Source organism: Cyprinus carpio, chromosome B24 (assembly GCF_018340385.1).
Source record: "Cyprinus carpio isolate SPL01 chromosome B24, ASM1834038v1, whole genome shotgun sequence".
In the NCBI taxonomy this organism is placed as follows: domain Eukaryota; kingdom Metazoa; phylum Chordata; class Actinopteri; order Cypriniformes; family Cyprinidae; genus Cyprinus; species Cyprinus carpio.
Genome location: NC_056620.1, coordinates 188578 through 206453, shown reverse-complemented (window position 1 = coordinate 206453; position 17876 = coordinate 188578). Strand labels below are relative to the sequence as shown.

Sequence of the window (17876 nt, the reverse complement as noted above, 5' to 3'; positions counted from 1 at the left end):
GGAAGGATTTATGCTCAATTAATTTTGGTGAAATTCTTGTTTTGGTGGTGAACTGTTTTTTAAACTCTTGTGTTTCTCCATTTGGATGAATGGGTTTTTAACATCTTAATCAAAGCAATGCAAACACCATCCATCAACATCACAGTTCAAGCGCTGAAGCGTAACGCTGCAGTCACAGAAACATATTGACCTGTCACTGCATCAACTTTCAAGCTCAGACAACTGTAGGGGACAGGGTTATTTTCATTCTCTACATCAAACACTGGACTCTGCTCACAAGAAGAATTATGTTATTTACACGATCTCTTTGAAATATTGAAGGAAGAGATCAGCCAGAAATGAACACTAGATAAAAAATGTGCTCACCTTCAGTTCATCCCAGATCAGGATGAGTTTGTTTCTTCATCAAGTTTGTAGAAATGTAGCATTGCATCAGTGTCTCAGCAATGGATGCTCTGCAGTGAATGGGTGCCGTCAGAATGAGAGTCCAAACAGCTGATAAAAACATCACAATAATCCACAAGTAATCCACAGCACTCCAGTCCATCAGTTCACATCTGGAGAAGACAAAAGATGAAACAAATCCAGCATTAAGACGCTTTTAACTCAAATACATAGAGTCTATAATCCATAATAACACTGTAATGATGCTGGAAATTCAGCTTTGCATCACAGGAACAAATTAGATTTTAATGTATATTAAAATAGAAAAACGTTATTTTACATCATAATAATATTTCACAATATCACATTTCTTCCTGTATTTTTCATCAAATAAATGCAGCTAAAGAAACATTAAAAATCATTCTGATCCCAAACTTTTGAACGGTGGTGTACATTTCAATCATAAACAAAAATGTGGTTACATATTAACTATACTATATTTAGTCAATTGCAGTTTTGTTGCTGTTGCTTAGTCATTCAAATTACAGGATTTATTTAGGATCCTTTCAGTTTGTGTGACTGAAAGCGTGAGGTTTGCTGAAAATCAGCTCTGACATCTCGACTCGTGCTTGAAGTCCTGTCATTCTCTCAGATATGAAGAGCTTGGGGTCAGAACTGCCTTCTGTGAAGCTGAACTGTCCAACACTGCAGTGTCCTGACTCACAGACAGGTGAAGGTTAATACCAGCACAGAACAGAGCAGCGTCTGCTCACCTCAGGACTGATAAGTGGTATATTTCGCTCTGGTAAACTGTCTGACACACGCTGAGATAGTCCTATAATTTACGTAAATCACAGTCTATTCCAATCCATTAGGCCCTGAGAGAATTCATTGTTAAAGACGTCTCTGTGACATTAGATTTAGATTACATTGATGCTTTCAGCAGGACGCCGGCTGAGACTCTGACTTGATTGGCTTCTATTTACACAAAGCTTGCATGGTGTGATTCATTAGTAACAAAACACCTACAGCAATAAATAAATAAAATACAAAAATAATAATATAACCTACTATTATTTTGAACAGGGCCAGCAATATTTTAAATGTGATATGTGAACATTTTTGAAAAAATGTTGTCTCCCAAAATCAAGGCAAATATGTGCAGAAACATGTATACAAATAAATAAATAAATTAAACATATTTTTTTTCCTTAAATCAAATAATTTTACCTTTGTATGACAACAAATTATTAATATTTTTTTTTTTTTTTTTTTTTTATTTAATGTTTTATTTAATTAATTTTTTAATTTTGTGTTTTAGTGTATTTTGTGATTGTTTACACATTTTTTTTTAAAGAGTTTTCTTTTTGTTTAACACATACACTCCTTTATAATTCTCTGAGATGCAGCGATATTTTAAATGTAATAAATAAAACTGTTTTACACGTATTGGCGTATTTGAAGCAGACTGTTTAAGTCTGTTTATTCTGTTTTCAGAATAGCCACTATATGCAGATGCAGAAACACACGGGCTACAGATTCAGTTCATATGAATTAGTTATGAATGATGTAATAGTGATGTATTATTATAGCCGAGACGAACCTTCACTGCACAGAACAGAACAGATGAGATAACCACTGAAACAGAATAATAGAAATTACAGTGCTATGGCATGCCAGAAATGAAGTCCCATTTTATAGTGATAAATAAATGAATAAATAATGATATGTCTGCAGCATATAAATCACAATCATATTCCATTATGTAGGGATTCAGGAGATTATCAAGTTAACCCCCCACCCGCAGGACACACACAAAAAGAATATTTAGCAGACAATATAGATTTAAACAAAGATAGTACGTTTATGATGATGCATTTAGTATCTTTGTCAGATTTAAATTGTAATAAAAGTTTTCTATGTGAATATGTGACCCTGGAGCACAAAACCAGTCTTAAGTGTCAATTTTTTGAAATTGAGATTCATGCATCATCTGAAAGCTGAATAAATAATCTCTCCATTGATGTGTGGTTTGTTATGATAGTACAATATTTGTCTGAGATACAACTATTTGAAAATCTGGAATCTGAGGGAGCAAAAAAATCTAAATATTGAGAAAATCATCTTTAAAGTTGTTCAAATGAAGTTCTTAGCAATGCATATTACTAATCAAAAATTAAGTTTTGATATATTTACAGTAGTACATTTACTAAATATCTTCATGGAACATGATCTTTCTTAATATCCTAATGATTTTTGGCATAAAAGAGAAATGTATAATTGTGACTCATACAATGTATTGTTGTCTATTGCTACAAATATACCTGTGCTACTGATGACTGCTTCTGTGCTGCAGAGACACTTATATGTTCAAATGTAATGAAGTGCTGTGATGTACTGCATCATTACTCCAGTCTTCAGTGTCACTTTTGATCAATTTAATGCATCCTTAATGAATAAAATTCTTGATTTTGTCCCCCCCCCAAAAAAAAAAACAACTTCCCCCGAATGTTTGGCTTGTATATATTTAAAGTGAGATTATATTAGATCTTTCTTTCATCCTGTATGGTATGAAATCATTAAATCAATAATTACATTACCCTGGTTGGCATTAAACACTGTGTCTTTTCTGATGGATGTATTGTTGCAGACGGAGGTGATGCTGCTCCTCTGATGGTAATAATCTCCTTCTCCTCCCGCTGGCTCCTCATAAATGGCCCATTAAGTATGCTAATAGATCTCAGTGGTTCTGATGGGCTCATTTATTTCTCGTTTCACAATATGGCACAGCTTGGAAAAAGGGTGTAGTGCTTTCAGTGTTCTTTAGAGGAACATGCTGTCCTTCACAGAATACAGAGCTGAACATATGAAGTGCTTGTTCAGGATTTGGACTGCTCTTGGCTTTCGCAGAAGTCTATATGAGCAGGGTTTTATCTGCTGAGACGGTCCTTCCTCTGCTTTGATTAGTGAGTCTCGGTCATTAGTGCTGCTGTCGAGCTGAAGCTCTGCTAAAGTGGCCTTTGATTCTTCCTGAAGAGCTCCAGCTGATCTCTGTTTGATGTGACGGGACAGAAGTCACTGAAGAAACCGGCATTAAACTGCAAATCAGCACACTTCTGTCTCTTCTCATGCGCGGGGCTTTAAGTTTGCTCTGAAATGATTCCCTGTTTAGCAGAAGCTGCATAAATCACACCATTTAGAAAAGCTCAGAATTAAAACAAATACTGGATTCATCCTTTGACATCACTGTCCGTTCAGTGCTCATACTCGCTGATGTTTTCACACCAAAGAGGAATGACTTTTGCTGTCCTGTTATCTGAAACCGGTAGCACGTACTTCGCCACGGGACCTGAAGGAGAACAGCCTGCTGCTCTGATAATGCTGATCAGATTGTGTTTTCTCCAGAACTATAGGAACACAACTAATGATCATGTGACACTGAAGACTGGAGTAATGATGCTGAAAATACAGCTGTGCATCACAGAAATAAATTACACTTTAACAGAGATTCACACAGAAAACAGCTGTTTTACATTGTAATAATATTTCACAATTTTTACTATATGTTGATCAAATAAATGCAGTTTTGTATGAGCAAAAGGGACTTAAAAGTAGATAGATAGATAGATATTGTGCCTTCATGTATGTATTATAATGTTTAATGCAATAAATAATTCTTGTAATAAAAACGATAATATATATTTTATAATAACATTTCCATATAGTAGAATCATGTTTTATTGGTCATTACTGCCACATTCTGCCACTAATAACATCGGCTCAACTCATTTTTAATTGCTCTTCATTATAACACAATCACAAAATGAAAATCCCTGTTCTTCAGTTGGAAAGATCGCGTTGTGATGAATGTGAGTCTGTTCTTCACTCAGTGTCACCAGCGGTGTGTGGTTTGATTGCAGAAGAACTGTGAGGTGACGCCTCTGATCGCTGCAGGATTCTGAACTGTTTAAAGTTGCACAAAATGTATGAAAGGTTTGCAGATACTGCAGCTGCTGTGGAGAGTCGTCTGTGATCGTTCATCTTGTGTCTGTTTTCATTCCAGTTCAGCGCTGCTTCATTCATCATTGTTCATGTTTTCTGTGAATCAGATGGCATCGATGGTTGGAAATGAACTGATTGCATCTTTTCTTCTTCATGGTTTCTCTCCGCAGATGTCGCTCGTATGAGGAATGCTGTGGGACTCGCTGCTGCGTCCGAGCGCTTTCCATCCAGAGACTCTGGTATTTCTGGTAAGAATGGCCTTTACTTCTTCTTTTATACATTATTACTTTATTTTATTTTTCATTGACTGTAAGATTTACTCGTTTCACCCAGAAATTGGCAGTGAATTTCTCAAATAATTATAAAACAGCAAGTTACACTGACTTGAATGTAAAATTTTGAAGTTGAAAAACTGAACTAGTGTTTTTATAACACTACTCCAAGCCTTTATATATAATGCATTATAAAAGTAGTTTCAGTGCATTACTTATGCCTTGTAATGCACCTTATAATGTATTGTATGATCTCATGAATAATTGTAACTACAATTGTAATACATTATAATACTTGTTGTTAAACCTTTAAAAAGTATAATGCACATGAAAAACAAACCTACATAATGCATTTTAAATCAGGTTACAATTATTCATGAAAAGATATAAAGCATTTACACCCACTAAAATGTCAGTCTGTGTAATAATAGATCACATACCAAAAAACTATACCAAGAATCATTAGATGACTAGTAATAGATTAAAATACTGTCTTTAAGAATCACTGTTCAGCCTTAAAATACTCATGAATTATCATTTTTAATCTTTGCCACTTTTTAAATCCTTCAAACCACCAGGTTTTTCCCATTTGACAGCAAGAATACAGGCTAGAATAAGAGTTTTATTTTTACTTAAATGTGTCCCTGCAGCACAGAAGCAGTCATCAGTAGCACAGGTATATTGGTAGCAATAGACAACAATACATTGTATGAGTCACAATTATACATTTCTCTTTTATGACAAAAATCATTAGGATATTAAGTAAAGATCATGTTCCATGAACATATTTTCTAAATGTCCTACTGTAAATATATCAAAACTTAATTTTTGATTAGTAATATGCATTGCTAATTTGAACAACTTTAAAGATGATTTTTTCAATATTTAGATTTTTTTTGCACCCTCAGATTCCAGATTTTTCAAATAGTTGTATCTCAGACAAATATTGTCCTCCTAACAAACCACACATCAATGGAGAGATCATTTATTCAGCTTCAGATGATGTAGAAATCTCAGTTTTATAAAATTTAACCTTATGACTGGTTTTGTGCTCCAGGGTCACAAATATATCTGATACTCTGAATGATGATGTAATATTTCAGCTGTATTCTTTACATTTTATTTTTATTTTTTAAGTGGTTTGAAGCTATGTGTTACTTTTTTTGTAAGCTTCATTTGATGAAGACAGCAAACTGGGACACTTCATCTCTGACCCCTTCTTATTTAGCACTTCAATGAAACAGTATAGAACTGTAATATCTGCTGTTTGTGGGTGATGTGCAGCAGCTGGCGTGTGATTGGATGGCGGTTGTGTCAGTCGTGTGTGTCTGCTCTCTCATAGGCTGCTGCTGATGATGGGCGTGCTCTTCTGCTGCGGAGCGGGCTTCTTCATTCGCCGGAGGATGTATCCGTCAGTGCTCAGCGAGGAGCCCGCCTTCAACGTGTCCTTCACCAGACACCCGGTCAGCTCGCCAGGTCAGCGTCACACCATCATCATCATCATCACCATCATCATCACCATCATCATCATCATCATCAGCCAAAGCCTAAGTGTAGGGCAGAGCAATATGGCCAAAAATATTGTCTGTCTTCTTCTTTTTCCAGAAGATTTGACCGATTCAAGATCATGATTCTGATGTTTTTCTGTTGTTCTTCTTCTTTTTTTTAAGGCTTATGTAGTTGTCTTATCGTAATTTAAACATGATTCAAGTAGCAGATTTCTTAAAAACTTACAAAACCATCTGACTGAAGAAAGTTTTGTTCCAAGTGCAGAACACATGAAGTTCAGCATACTGTAAACGTAAAACAAATTACTTGTTAAATATGTTTGCAGAAAGGATGCATGAAATATGAAGGCAAATATTGCACAAACTTGTCTCAAACATATCCTATAATTAATATAAATAACATTTCTTAGCCAAAACGTAGGCATTCAGTTTTAGGGATCAAATCAAAAGGCAATTTAAAGTATAAAAGTCTAAGAGCAGCAGCAGTGATTATTAACAGAGAATGAAAACTGCAGCAGCTTTCACGCAAACATCAGATATCAGACACACAGCACTGCATCTGCACAGCTTTCTACTGCTTTTGTCTAAAAGTGCATTTTATGGACCTGTCTGACCATTGCACGTGAAACACCGTTCAAACATGGCGCTTGAGATAAAGAAGTTCATCTCGCATCTCAACTCTTATTACACTGTCTGCGTCTTGTGTTTTTTTAATGCAAAAATTCTGTGTGAAAAGCGGTATGTTGTATGTCACACGTGAGCGGTTCCTCATGCATTCGGATTACTGTTTTCTCAGCTGTTATCAAGGACATATTGTCAGTGTGTCTAATTGTAATATTTACTAATAACTTGATTTTAAAACCGCATTTCCCCTCCCTCTCTCTCTCTCTCTCTCTCTCTCTCTCTATATATATATATATATATAAATCATGGTGAAGTTTTACATTTAAATTAACTGATAAAAAAGAAAGAAAAAAAATAGTTCCAGCTCTACTATAACAGAGTGCAAGTCCTGCCTAGACTGGAACTGCATTTTGGCAGATCTTGTGCCTTTATTCATAATGCAGTCAAGGAAGAGTAGGGCTAAGAGAGGGGAAATGATATCAGGACATACACTTATCCACGGAACCACTGCTTCAGATAGAAAGGAAACAGCATTATGTGACAAGTTTACAGCAGTACAGGAGATTCCAGGAGAAGAATGTAGTGTGGCACTTCATTATGTCCAGCAGGAATGGCCTGCGTTGTGAAAAGTGGGTGTTCCTCTTGAAACAGCAGGCAGGCGCTCGTTAAACTCAAGCAGGCGAAAGAAAAAGTCATTTCTGAGGAATAGCAAGTTATTACATTACAGATGAAAGACTACAAGATGAATATATCTTTCTTCTTTAAATGTGAACTGATCAATCATACATAATAAGAGAATAAGGAACTTCTATTAAGACAGTAAATAAGGTGCACATTTACTTCATAGGCTACTCTAGTAGACAACGAAATTAAGCACAACCTAAATTGAAGATACTGATTTTACACAATATGATTTTATTTGATCAAAAATACAGTATAAAATTGTGAAAAATTATTATAAAGTAAAACAGCTGTTTTCTGTGTGAATATCTGTTAAACTGTAATTTATTTCTGTGATGTGCAGCTGTATTTTCAGCATCATTACTCCAGTCTTCAGTGTCACATGATCTTCAGAAATCATTCTAATATGATGATTTGCTGCTCAAGAAACATTTCTGATTATTATCAATGTTGAACACAGTTGTGCTGCACAATATTTTTGTGGAAACTGTGATACATTTTATTTTTCAGGATTCACAGATTAATAGAAAGTTCAAAAGAACAGCATTTATTTGAAATAGAAATATTTTGTAACATTAGAAATGGAAAGTTTTTGGGTGAATTTTTTGTTTGATTTATAAATATTTTGTTTAGTTTGTAATGAAAAGTTTGATTGGTTTGATGAATCCTTGATTGTGAATGCTAAATTAAGATGGTGACTACAAAATTATTTTATTATTTTAAAATATTTTGAAAAGTTTTTGCAAGCTTTTTATTTTTATTTTTTTTTATTATTATTATTATTATTATTTTATTTATTTGTTTTTGCTAACTGCAGCCTCTGTGAGTGTTTTTGGAGTCTTGTGGAGGAGTGTTGTTGTTTTTTTGAATCATTAATTCTAATTGCTACATATGGTAGAGTGTTTCTGATGAGTGTATAATGAGGTCAGGGTGCTGCGCGTGTAAACAGATCAGTGGGTTTGGAACGGAGCCTGATGTTGTATTGGGAAGCTGTGACAGGACACACCTCTCCCTGATTATGCTGCTGCTGCTATAAAATATGTCCCTCATCTTACAATTTGTCCTTTAACCGAGCCAAACAAGGTTGGGAAAGACAGAGCGAATTCTTGCTCACTATTACAGTCGGTAACAGGCAGTTATTATTAGTCGGCTCTTGCTCAGAGCCAAGGTTGGCACTTCACCACAGACTTGATTTATTTCCCATCTCTGTGCCAAACCAGCAGAAAATTGCAAATGAGCCATTCTGGTGTGTGAGCAGATATGTCGCCAACATATGGCCAGCAACGCCCTGCTGTTCTCAATAGATGGAGTAAACAGTGTTTCCAACAACCTATTTTGTAAGCTGGTGCACGGTGCTGCTCGATGTTTTCATGCATTCGATGCGTCACACGCCATCATATCAATTGTTGCTTCAGTTGGCAGCAAAATAAGGGTGTAATTTGGATCTTTAAAGGAATAATCAGGGTTATTTTCTCAGTTTGCAAAAACAGCTTACAGTAATGCACAGAACTCTAGAAGACAAGCGTCAGAGTCAAAAGCAGACATGCCAAGCTCATACTTGGTACTTGAGCTGTGATGTGGCATGGCTACCAAGTGAAATTAACCAGGTTTTAGTTGGCAGCTTTGATAGAGTTAAAGGCTAATACAGAGGGCTAATAAATGATTAATAAATTATTTTTTGCTTTTTACAATACAAGTCGTTGCAAAGCAGCTTCACAGAAAATTTACGTTTCTGAATTACATTTAGTAGTTTATCAGTGGTGACTATGTCAAGGTCATCAGCATAACAGTGGAAACTAATCCCGTATTTTCTAATGATATTACCAAGGGGCAACATGTATATTGAAAATAGCAGAGGACCTAGGACAGATCCTTGTGGCACTCCATATTTTACTGGTGATAAATGAGATGACTCCCCATTTAAATAAACAAAGTGGTAGCGATCGGAGGGGTAGGATCTAAACCATCTTAAAGCCTGCCCTTGGATACCTGTATAGTTTTGTAATCGATCTATGAGTATGTCGTGATCTATGGTGTCGAACGCAGCACTAAGATCAAGTAAAACTAGCAATGAGATGCAGCCTTGTCTGACGCAAGAAGCAAGTCATTTGTAATTTTAACAAGTGCATTATTTTGTGCTATGATGGGGCCTGAAACCCGACTGAAATACTTCATAGAGATCATTTTTTTTGCAGGTAGGAGCACAATTGAGCAGACACAACTTTTTCTACAATTTTAGACATAAATGGAAGATTTGAAATGGGTCTGTAATTTGCCAGTTCACTAGGATCTAGTTGTGGTTTCTTAATAAGAGGCTTAATAACCGCCAGCTTGAATGGTTTTGGGATGTTACATAAAGATAACGACGAGTTAATAATATTGAGAAGCGGTTCTTCTGCTACAGGTAACAACTTTTTCAGTAATTTAGTGGGTACAGGATCTAATAAACATGTTGTTGGTTTAGATGCAGTGATAAGTTTATTTAGCTCTTCCTGTCCTATAGTTGTAAAGCACTGCAGTTTATCTTTGGGTGCGATGGATAAAGCTGAAGTATTAGACGCTGTAGAATCTACATTTGTTATTGTATTTCTGATGTTATCTATTTTATCAGTGAAGAACTTCATAAAGTCATTATTATTAAACTGTCAGGGAATATTTATTTAGGGTGATTATTTGTTAATCTAGCTACTGAAAGTTTTTCTCTATTTGCTCTCAAGTTTATGAGTTTTATAATCAATGTAAACAATGTGACAGTTGCACATTTAAAAGTTTATTTGCATTGTTGCACACTTTCCTTCTTTTATTATGAATGTGTCAAAATCAAACAGCATGTTAAATAATGTACATAGTTTACCGTTGACATCAGTCATCATAAAAATTCAATCCTGTTGCTTATTGAAGGCAAAGAGGTTTACAAATTATTTATTTTAAAACATTGCTGTACAATTATATAGTTTCATAATAAACTATTTCCAACCACTAAAACATAGGAAAATATATTACATTAGTTTGGCTCTCTAAACTCTCTGTACTGAGGGAAAATGAAGCGAGTCATTATATTTGCTGCTTGAGTGGAATAATGAGAATCTGAATAAGACTGGAAATGCTTGGGTTTTATTTCTTAAATAGTTTTGTTCAGAGGACAAATTAACATGCAAAAGGAGAAGCTCCCTCTCATTAATCTTACAGTAGATAGTGAAACTGAAAAACAAAGTGCTTCAATTGTGCTCCATTTTAAGACGAAAACAAAACCTAACTGGCATCAATATGAGTCTGAATCAAAGTCCCCAGAACTGCTGGAGGTCTAGTTTCTTGCAGTTGCACTTAATCTTTATTATATATTTCATTTGAAAACATAATAAATAGCTCTAAAAGTTCTCTGTAAATCTGCCATTAAATAGAAAAGTTGGTACTCTACAGTGGTACAGAAGCCTTTACCTGTATTCCTCCAGCACACAGGAGCGAGCTGTATCTGGTTAAACACTGATGGAGACGTCCTGAGGCTGTTCTTCAGTTCCTTCATCTCATCAACATTAGACTAGCACAAGCCATCATCTTTATCAAGATGGACTGTGAAAATACAGACATAATCATAAATCTGTCACAAAAGTAAAATAAGTCTATAATAAATATAGGGTAGTTGTAATAATATTTCACAATACTACAGTTGATATTTTTTGAATAAATAAATTCTGTATTGGTGTAGGGTAGTTGTTATTTATTAAAAAAAAAAAAAAAAAACTCAAACTTTTCAAATATGATGCATATTAAAAATATTTAAAACATAATTAATTTTGCAGATGCTTTTAACCAAAGCAACTTACAAATCCAACAACCCTCTTCTGGAGATGGGGCGGGAATATGCAGCCCATTTGCATTTAAAGCGATACACTCCAAAACAGCTCTTTTTAGACACACCCCAAAAATGACATTTTCTAGCTGTTATAATAATGATCTGTTGAGTATTTTGGGCTTCACAGACACATTCTGGGGACACCCAAGACCAAAATGACATCTTGATAAAAGGGGCATAATAGCTGACCTTTAATAACCGCCAGCTTGAATGGTTTTGGGACGTGACCTAAAGATAATGACGAGTTAATAATATTGAGAAGCGGTTTTTCTGCTACAGGTAACAACTCTTTCAGTAATTAAGTGGGTACAGGATCTAATCAACATGTTGTTGGTTTAGATGCAGTGATAAGTTTATTTAGCTCTTCCTGTCCTATAGTTGTAAAGCACTGCAGTTTATCTTTGGGTGTGATGAATGAAGCAAGACGCTGTAGATTCTAGTTTAAATGCTGCTAGTTTATTAGACTTTTATAAGCTTGTCACACAGTATGAGTGTTATATCAGCTTCCCAGCAGTATTCCAGTAACAGCATGTTGACATTTCATACATCAATAAACCTTGAGATGAATTCATTTATTGTTCCTCCAACAGTCTCCCAGCAGCCGGGCATGCAAAGCTACGGTGACCCCTACGGCGCCATGACGACGGCCCTGACCCCGGTCTACCCGGGTCAGACGACCCCAGCACACATGATGAGCTCGTACCCGCCGCCGCCCTCCTACTGCAATCATCCACCGCCCTCCTACGAACAGGTCTTCAGGAACGCCGAGAAGAAGAGCCACAGCCAGTCCTCACAGTGAGAGACGCCGCTGACGCTCTCGCAAAACTCTGCTTTTGTTTGTGTGTTTTCAGGACGCTCTTTCTTGCCCGTTCCCAGTTTGTTTATCATTTGATTGGTGCGCTATGGAGGGGCAACAAAGAGAGCAAAGGTCCTGATGGGATTAGAAACGGACTTCTCTCCTGACAGAGCTTTGAAGAAGCTGTCGGGATGCGGAGCGCAGGAGACACTGAGAGTCTCGACTTCCTTTCTTTGAGAAGCTGGTCTTGAGGGGCAGGAGAGGACAGGATGAGATGCCCGTGGAAACACACGACATCCATCCTGAGGCCGACCGCACTTCAGAACACAGACAGCAGGAGTCTCGTACTGTAGACCGATTCTGATCTCAGATGAGTGTTTTATCACATTGCAGCCAGTGAATATCATGTTACCTGAGCCTCTCAAACATGTGGAAGCCTGTTTAAGCCACTGAATAAAAATGAAAAGGTAATTTAATAATCTCGCAATTCTGACTTTTTATTTTGCAACTGCAAGTTTCATTCTGACGACTTTTTTTTAAGAGTTTTGTAAGAAAATACTTTTTTGTCAGAATTAGTCAGGATAACTCGCAATTGCAAGTTTATATCTAACAATTCTGAGAAAAGAAGTCAGAAATGTGATACAAACTCACAATATTGTTAGAAAGTGTCAGAAGTGCAAAATGAGTCAGAATTGTGACTTGTTTCACAATTATGACTTTATGTTACTCGGAATTACAAGATAAACTCACAATTGTAAGAGAATACTTTTTTCTCTGAATTAGACTTTATAACTCGCAATTGCAAGTTTATATCTAATAATTATGAGAAAAGAAGCCAGAATTGCGAGATATAAACTCTCAACTGTAAAAAATAAAAGTCCAACTTGCTAGAAAAGTCTGACTTGTGAGTTTATATTTTGCAATTCTGACTTTATTTCTCACATATCACACAATTCTGAGTTCTGAAAAGTCTGAATTGTTGCAATTTTTTTTTTTTTTTTTTTTTTTTTTTTGTGGCAGAAACAGGCTTCCATACAATCAGGAATTTGGCAGTTCTTTTGTTCCAGTCCGAGTGGTTTAATGGGTCAGTAAACTCTTGTCTGGGTATTAATCTGAAATAGATGATGAACTCACATGGACTGAGTCTACTGAAGCCATGTTAACTCTTCACAGCAAGCGAAAGAGAAATTTATTCACATCTTTTCTGCTTCATTACAGCCATAGTGCCGTTTTTGTGGATGGGCCAGAAAATTGCAAAAGCTTGTTTTGGGTTAAATGTCTGGTTTTGTTGGAGAGTTCACTCTTGTTAATGGCCCTCTGCTAGTTTCTCCTGAATTTATCTGTGCAAATGAATTACTGGACTACAATTATCATTGAAATGTGTGCAGATTAACAGTAAGGATTCACCCTCAGTGAGAAATACAGTGGAGTTATTTGGAGGGAGTGATGCATTTACCACAACACCTGCTTGAAAACAACTCTTAAAGTCCCCATGAAATCAAACTGTAAGTTTTTTAGCTTTTAGTATTAATGTGTTAGCCTTAAGGTTATGAATAAGCTGGTATGTCCCAGAACAATGACAAAATTCGCATTTAGGTGATATAAGCATTCAAAACTTACAGTCTCTCACTTCCGCAGAAACGGATCACAGATTTTCATGACATCACATCGCACTTCATCTTCTCATCAATCTTCTGTCCAATCAAAAGCTCTCTAGAATCCAAAGCGCCCGCCCACTGTCATGCCCTGTCAAATGAGGCTTTACGGAGCTCAACGGCTCTGAACGGTCGGGCCAAGCTATAGTATAAACGAACGCTATTGGCTATTTAAAAAAGGGGCGTGGCTGCTTGATATGTCCCCCCCTGTCTTCCTGGTTCAGTTAAAATGATGTCAACACATAGAATAACGCTGTGTGTTTCAAAGCATTTCAGGGGACCTTTAACTAGTTTCAGGCCTCTTCATTAGCATGGAAAAGGATCAAATGTGAAGCAAACACATTTACATTGCCAACACTGGTTAATGTCCGTTTCACATTTAAACACTGGATTAAATTAAACTAAAAGCAAATTAAAATTTGCCAAAAATTGATTTTATCATATGTGAATTATAGTTATTTTGTATTTGTCTTGATGTAAATTTTGCATTATGTTGTTCATTGTGTGTGTGTTTCTTTGTGAATTTGTTTTTACTTTGTTGTTCAAGAATAGGAATCAGTGGTTAAGTTGTATTTACAACACTGTTCCAGAACAGCTTCAGCCCAAATATTCAGATGTGTGCAGCGCATTTTACAGAGAATGAGGACTGTTTCCTGTGAGAGTAGACTACAATACGGCGTCTGTTTCTATAAAGTGGGGAAATTCCAACTTTGCAAGGACAGTCTGCCGCTTCTGACTCACAGCCTGTAAGTACTTTTCATATTTAAAGAATTTGTCACTGATGATTCAAACGTGAGTTTTTAGCTGTAGAGTAGCGCTTGTTGTTTGTCCTTTCTCAGATCACAAATGCAGAAATGGTTTTATGTTTACGCGGCATGATACGTAACGCAACGCGTAAAAACACAGTATAAGTCATTATAATCAGTAATTATGTCCCCACTGGATGCAGCAAATGCCTCGTTTATAATGGGTTTTATTGGTTTTGTCTCGTTATTGGTTTTGTCTCGTCTCTGCCCCTCAACATATTGAAGTATGTTGAGGGGCAACATTTCTGTCACACGCTTGAGGTATTCAGCCAATCACAATGCACTGGATAGCTGGCCAATCAGAGCACACCTCGCTTTTCAGACTGATGAGCTTTGTAAAAATCAACGCATTTCAGAAGGCGGAGCATAGAGGAGAAACAATAATGTACAGTATGTGGAAAATAGTGTGTGTGGGGGGAGTTACCTTAAACTGCATAAACACATTTCACCAAATAATATTATTTTTAGCAACGTCATATGACCCCTTTAAGGAACCTTTTTTTGTGATTACAATTAAGTCCATTAAGAACATTATGAATAATATTATCAAGAACAATATTGCTTTTTTTTTTGGGGGGGGGGGGGGGGGGGGGGGGCATATATATCAAATTAGACTGATTTGGAGACCATTTCTAGTAAATGTGAATGTGATCCTGAAGTTTTTATTTAAATGTGCTTAATATTAATTCAACATGTGAATTGCTTGGAACAGAGTGTGAAGAGAGAGAGAGAAAAAAACTGACTTTAAAGTTACATATTTTGCATACTTGATTCGTACGATCAATATATTGAATGCTGGCTGTGTCCTATTCTTGATGTTGTGACTGTGAACCTTTGGGATGACAATGTTAACACAAAACTCCACAGACTGGATAAGAAAGTACATTTATTGCATTATTTACACACATTATTTAACTCCTGGTGAGGCCTAATACTGACTGAAAAACACGTAAAGCATCAGTAGGTTTGGGTACATTTCAAGTACATTCAAGACCTGCATTGAAAGTGTTGTTTTTGTCGTTGTGGTCCATTGTTCATGGTTTCGTTTGAAGCTGAACTATGCAAAGAGCGACTGAGCCCATCTGCTAATGTTGGAGTTTGTTTTCTGTTCAGATCAGTCTGGGTTTTGTTTTACTCTCCTGAACTGGTGGTTGAAGAGGTGTTCAAATCACACCCGCTTCAGGGTGTCAAGGCCAGCTGTGAAACTGTACGGTGTCAGACATCTGCCTCTGGATTTGGAGTGACGTGGATGATTACACGGCTCTGTTGACTGACACACCAGCAACCCCTTCATAGTGAAACGCTCTTGATGTCAGAAAATCATGAACTCCAATAATAAAGTTCCCTCTGTTTGAGACTTTTGCTCTGCTTGCTCGTGTGTCTGTGTTTGTTATGTGTTCAGCTCTTACTAATTTTAGGCTACTTATAGCTTTGTAAGTGTTTACTTGCACAGTCATGGCATTGTACTGGAACGAGCCTCTAGATTTAGCATAACATCAAATGAATAGCTTTTAGGTTAATTAGACCTATCTTTTCTTGGTTGCTTAAATCGAAACTCAAGTCTTGTATAAGAGTTCTTGGAGCTCTTAAAAAGCTCACGTTGCACACAATCATCTCACGTAGAAATGTAATCACAATTATGCTAATGTAGTCACAAATTATTTTATGAAAACAACCACATCTCGCAAGCTATGTTCAGCTATGTCCTGTAGTGGAAAAATTCAACTTTCTTTACCACGTTTGTGAGGTTTTTTCATTATAGCACTTCCTAACAGTGAAAAATTGCAACCAAAAGAGCTCTGCAATTACAGATCACCTCCACGAAGCACTGCAAGTTACAATTACATTCACAATGCATCCTTGCTGCATTGAAGTATTGTTTAAAAAATAATAAACTTACTAGCCTCAAACTTTTGAACACTAATGGGTCGTTCTGTGTCGAATCAACCAGCTCAAGCTCCCCAGCTCAAATTTTTATGTTAAGATATTTTTCTGGTGAAAATATACATAAAGAAGAAATTTTAATAAAGAAGCAGCAAACATTTGGTTTTAAACCATTGAAAATGGGTAATATTAAACAAATTGGACATTGAGTGGCATTGGGCTCCCCACGTCTCTGGGACTGAACCATACAGGCCTTAAAAACGACAATCTGAAATAATACTGAGGTACTGGCAAAGTAACATTGAAAAAATAATATTTATGGCACTCAGGTGTGTTCAATGCAATTATTTTGAGGGAAACAACACACATTTCTAGTTTCATCAGTATTTGTTCTTCAGACATTTTTCTTTAAAAGAAAAAAGATTGAAAAAAAAAAAAGTTTAAGACCGAAAATCAAAACGGGCATTGAGAGATCTTCAGTTCTACTTGAGTTACAGGCATGCAAACTATGAAGAAAGAAAACATGAAAAGAGCCTTTTCCCATTTCTGAGTGGTCACCACTGGGATATAATGCAAGAAAGATTGCTGAAGTCAGCAGATTTTACTAGAGCTTCCAATCTCTGTGTGACACTAACATCACGATGCTGCCATCTTTCTGAAGTCATCTGTACACTGGCTTCCAATTTTAGGTCATTTTATGGATCAGTTTATTTAATAAATATGCCTCCATGACATATTTATAGATTTTTTTCTTTCTTCAGAAAAAAATATTGACAAAATAAAACAATTGAGCTGTGAAAATTTCTAAATTTGGTTGATTTGACATGGAAAGAGCCAAATGCATTTTGCGGAGAAAAATAAAAAAAAGTATTCACATACACAGTGCTTCACAGGATGAGTACTTTAAGTCTTTTATCTCAGCTTTACCTTTGTCTTTGCAGTTTTCATAAACTTTTTTTTCCTTCTTTCTTTTTCAAATTTGGTTCATTGTTTAGAACTCTGAATATTGTGTTTAAATCCTTACTGGGACAATGAATGTAACAAATAATTGTGAAAAAGTGTGTGTTCTGTTAATATAAATCACACCCAAACTTCTCACGGGTTCATATCTGCCAAACCAGTCCAGTTCCTGTCAGGAGAATCCACATTTTGTGCATACTGGATCCAAAACTGGGATATGTTATACTTTTCTTTTGTACACTTTTAAGGGTAACTTGGGAGCCTTTTTGCCATTGAGATGACCGGAGAAACAAAAGTCCCAGTTGACCTGAATTCACCCTATATGTGGTTTTATAGAGATGGCACTATAATAATCTGACTTACATTTTATAAATGAGATGTGTTCGCGCAGAGAGCGAGCGTTCATCATGACGCACTGAAGCTGAGCTCGACACTAACACAATTACACATT

At 36.2% G+C, this 17876-nt stretch overlaps 1 protein-coding gene across 1 annotated transcript in view; it reads left to right on the top strand.

Moving 5' to 3' along the window:
- Positions 1-14207, top strand: part of LOC109049192 (vesicular, overexpressed in cancer, prosurvival protein 1-like) — a 34287-nt gene extending 20080 nt beyond the window's left edge. Inside the window, exons 3-5 of the mRNA XM_042751880.1 lie at positions 4557-4634; positions 6001-6134; positions 11915-14207. Of these exons, the coding sequence (XP_042607814.1) occupies positions 4557-4634; positions 6001-6134; positions 11915-12123 (421 nt within the window). The 3' untranslated portion in view covers positions 12124-14207. The remainder of the gene's footprint in view (positions 1-4556; positions 4635-6000; positions 6135-11914) is intronic.
- The last annotated feature ends 3669 nt before the right edge of the window (positions 14208-17876 follow it).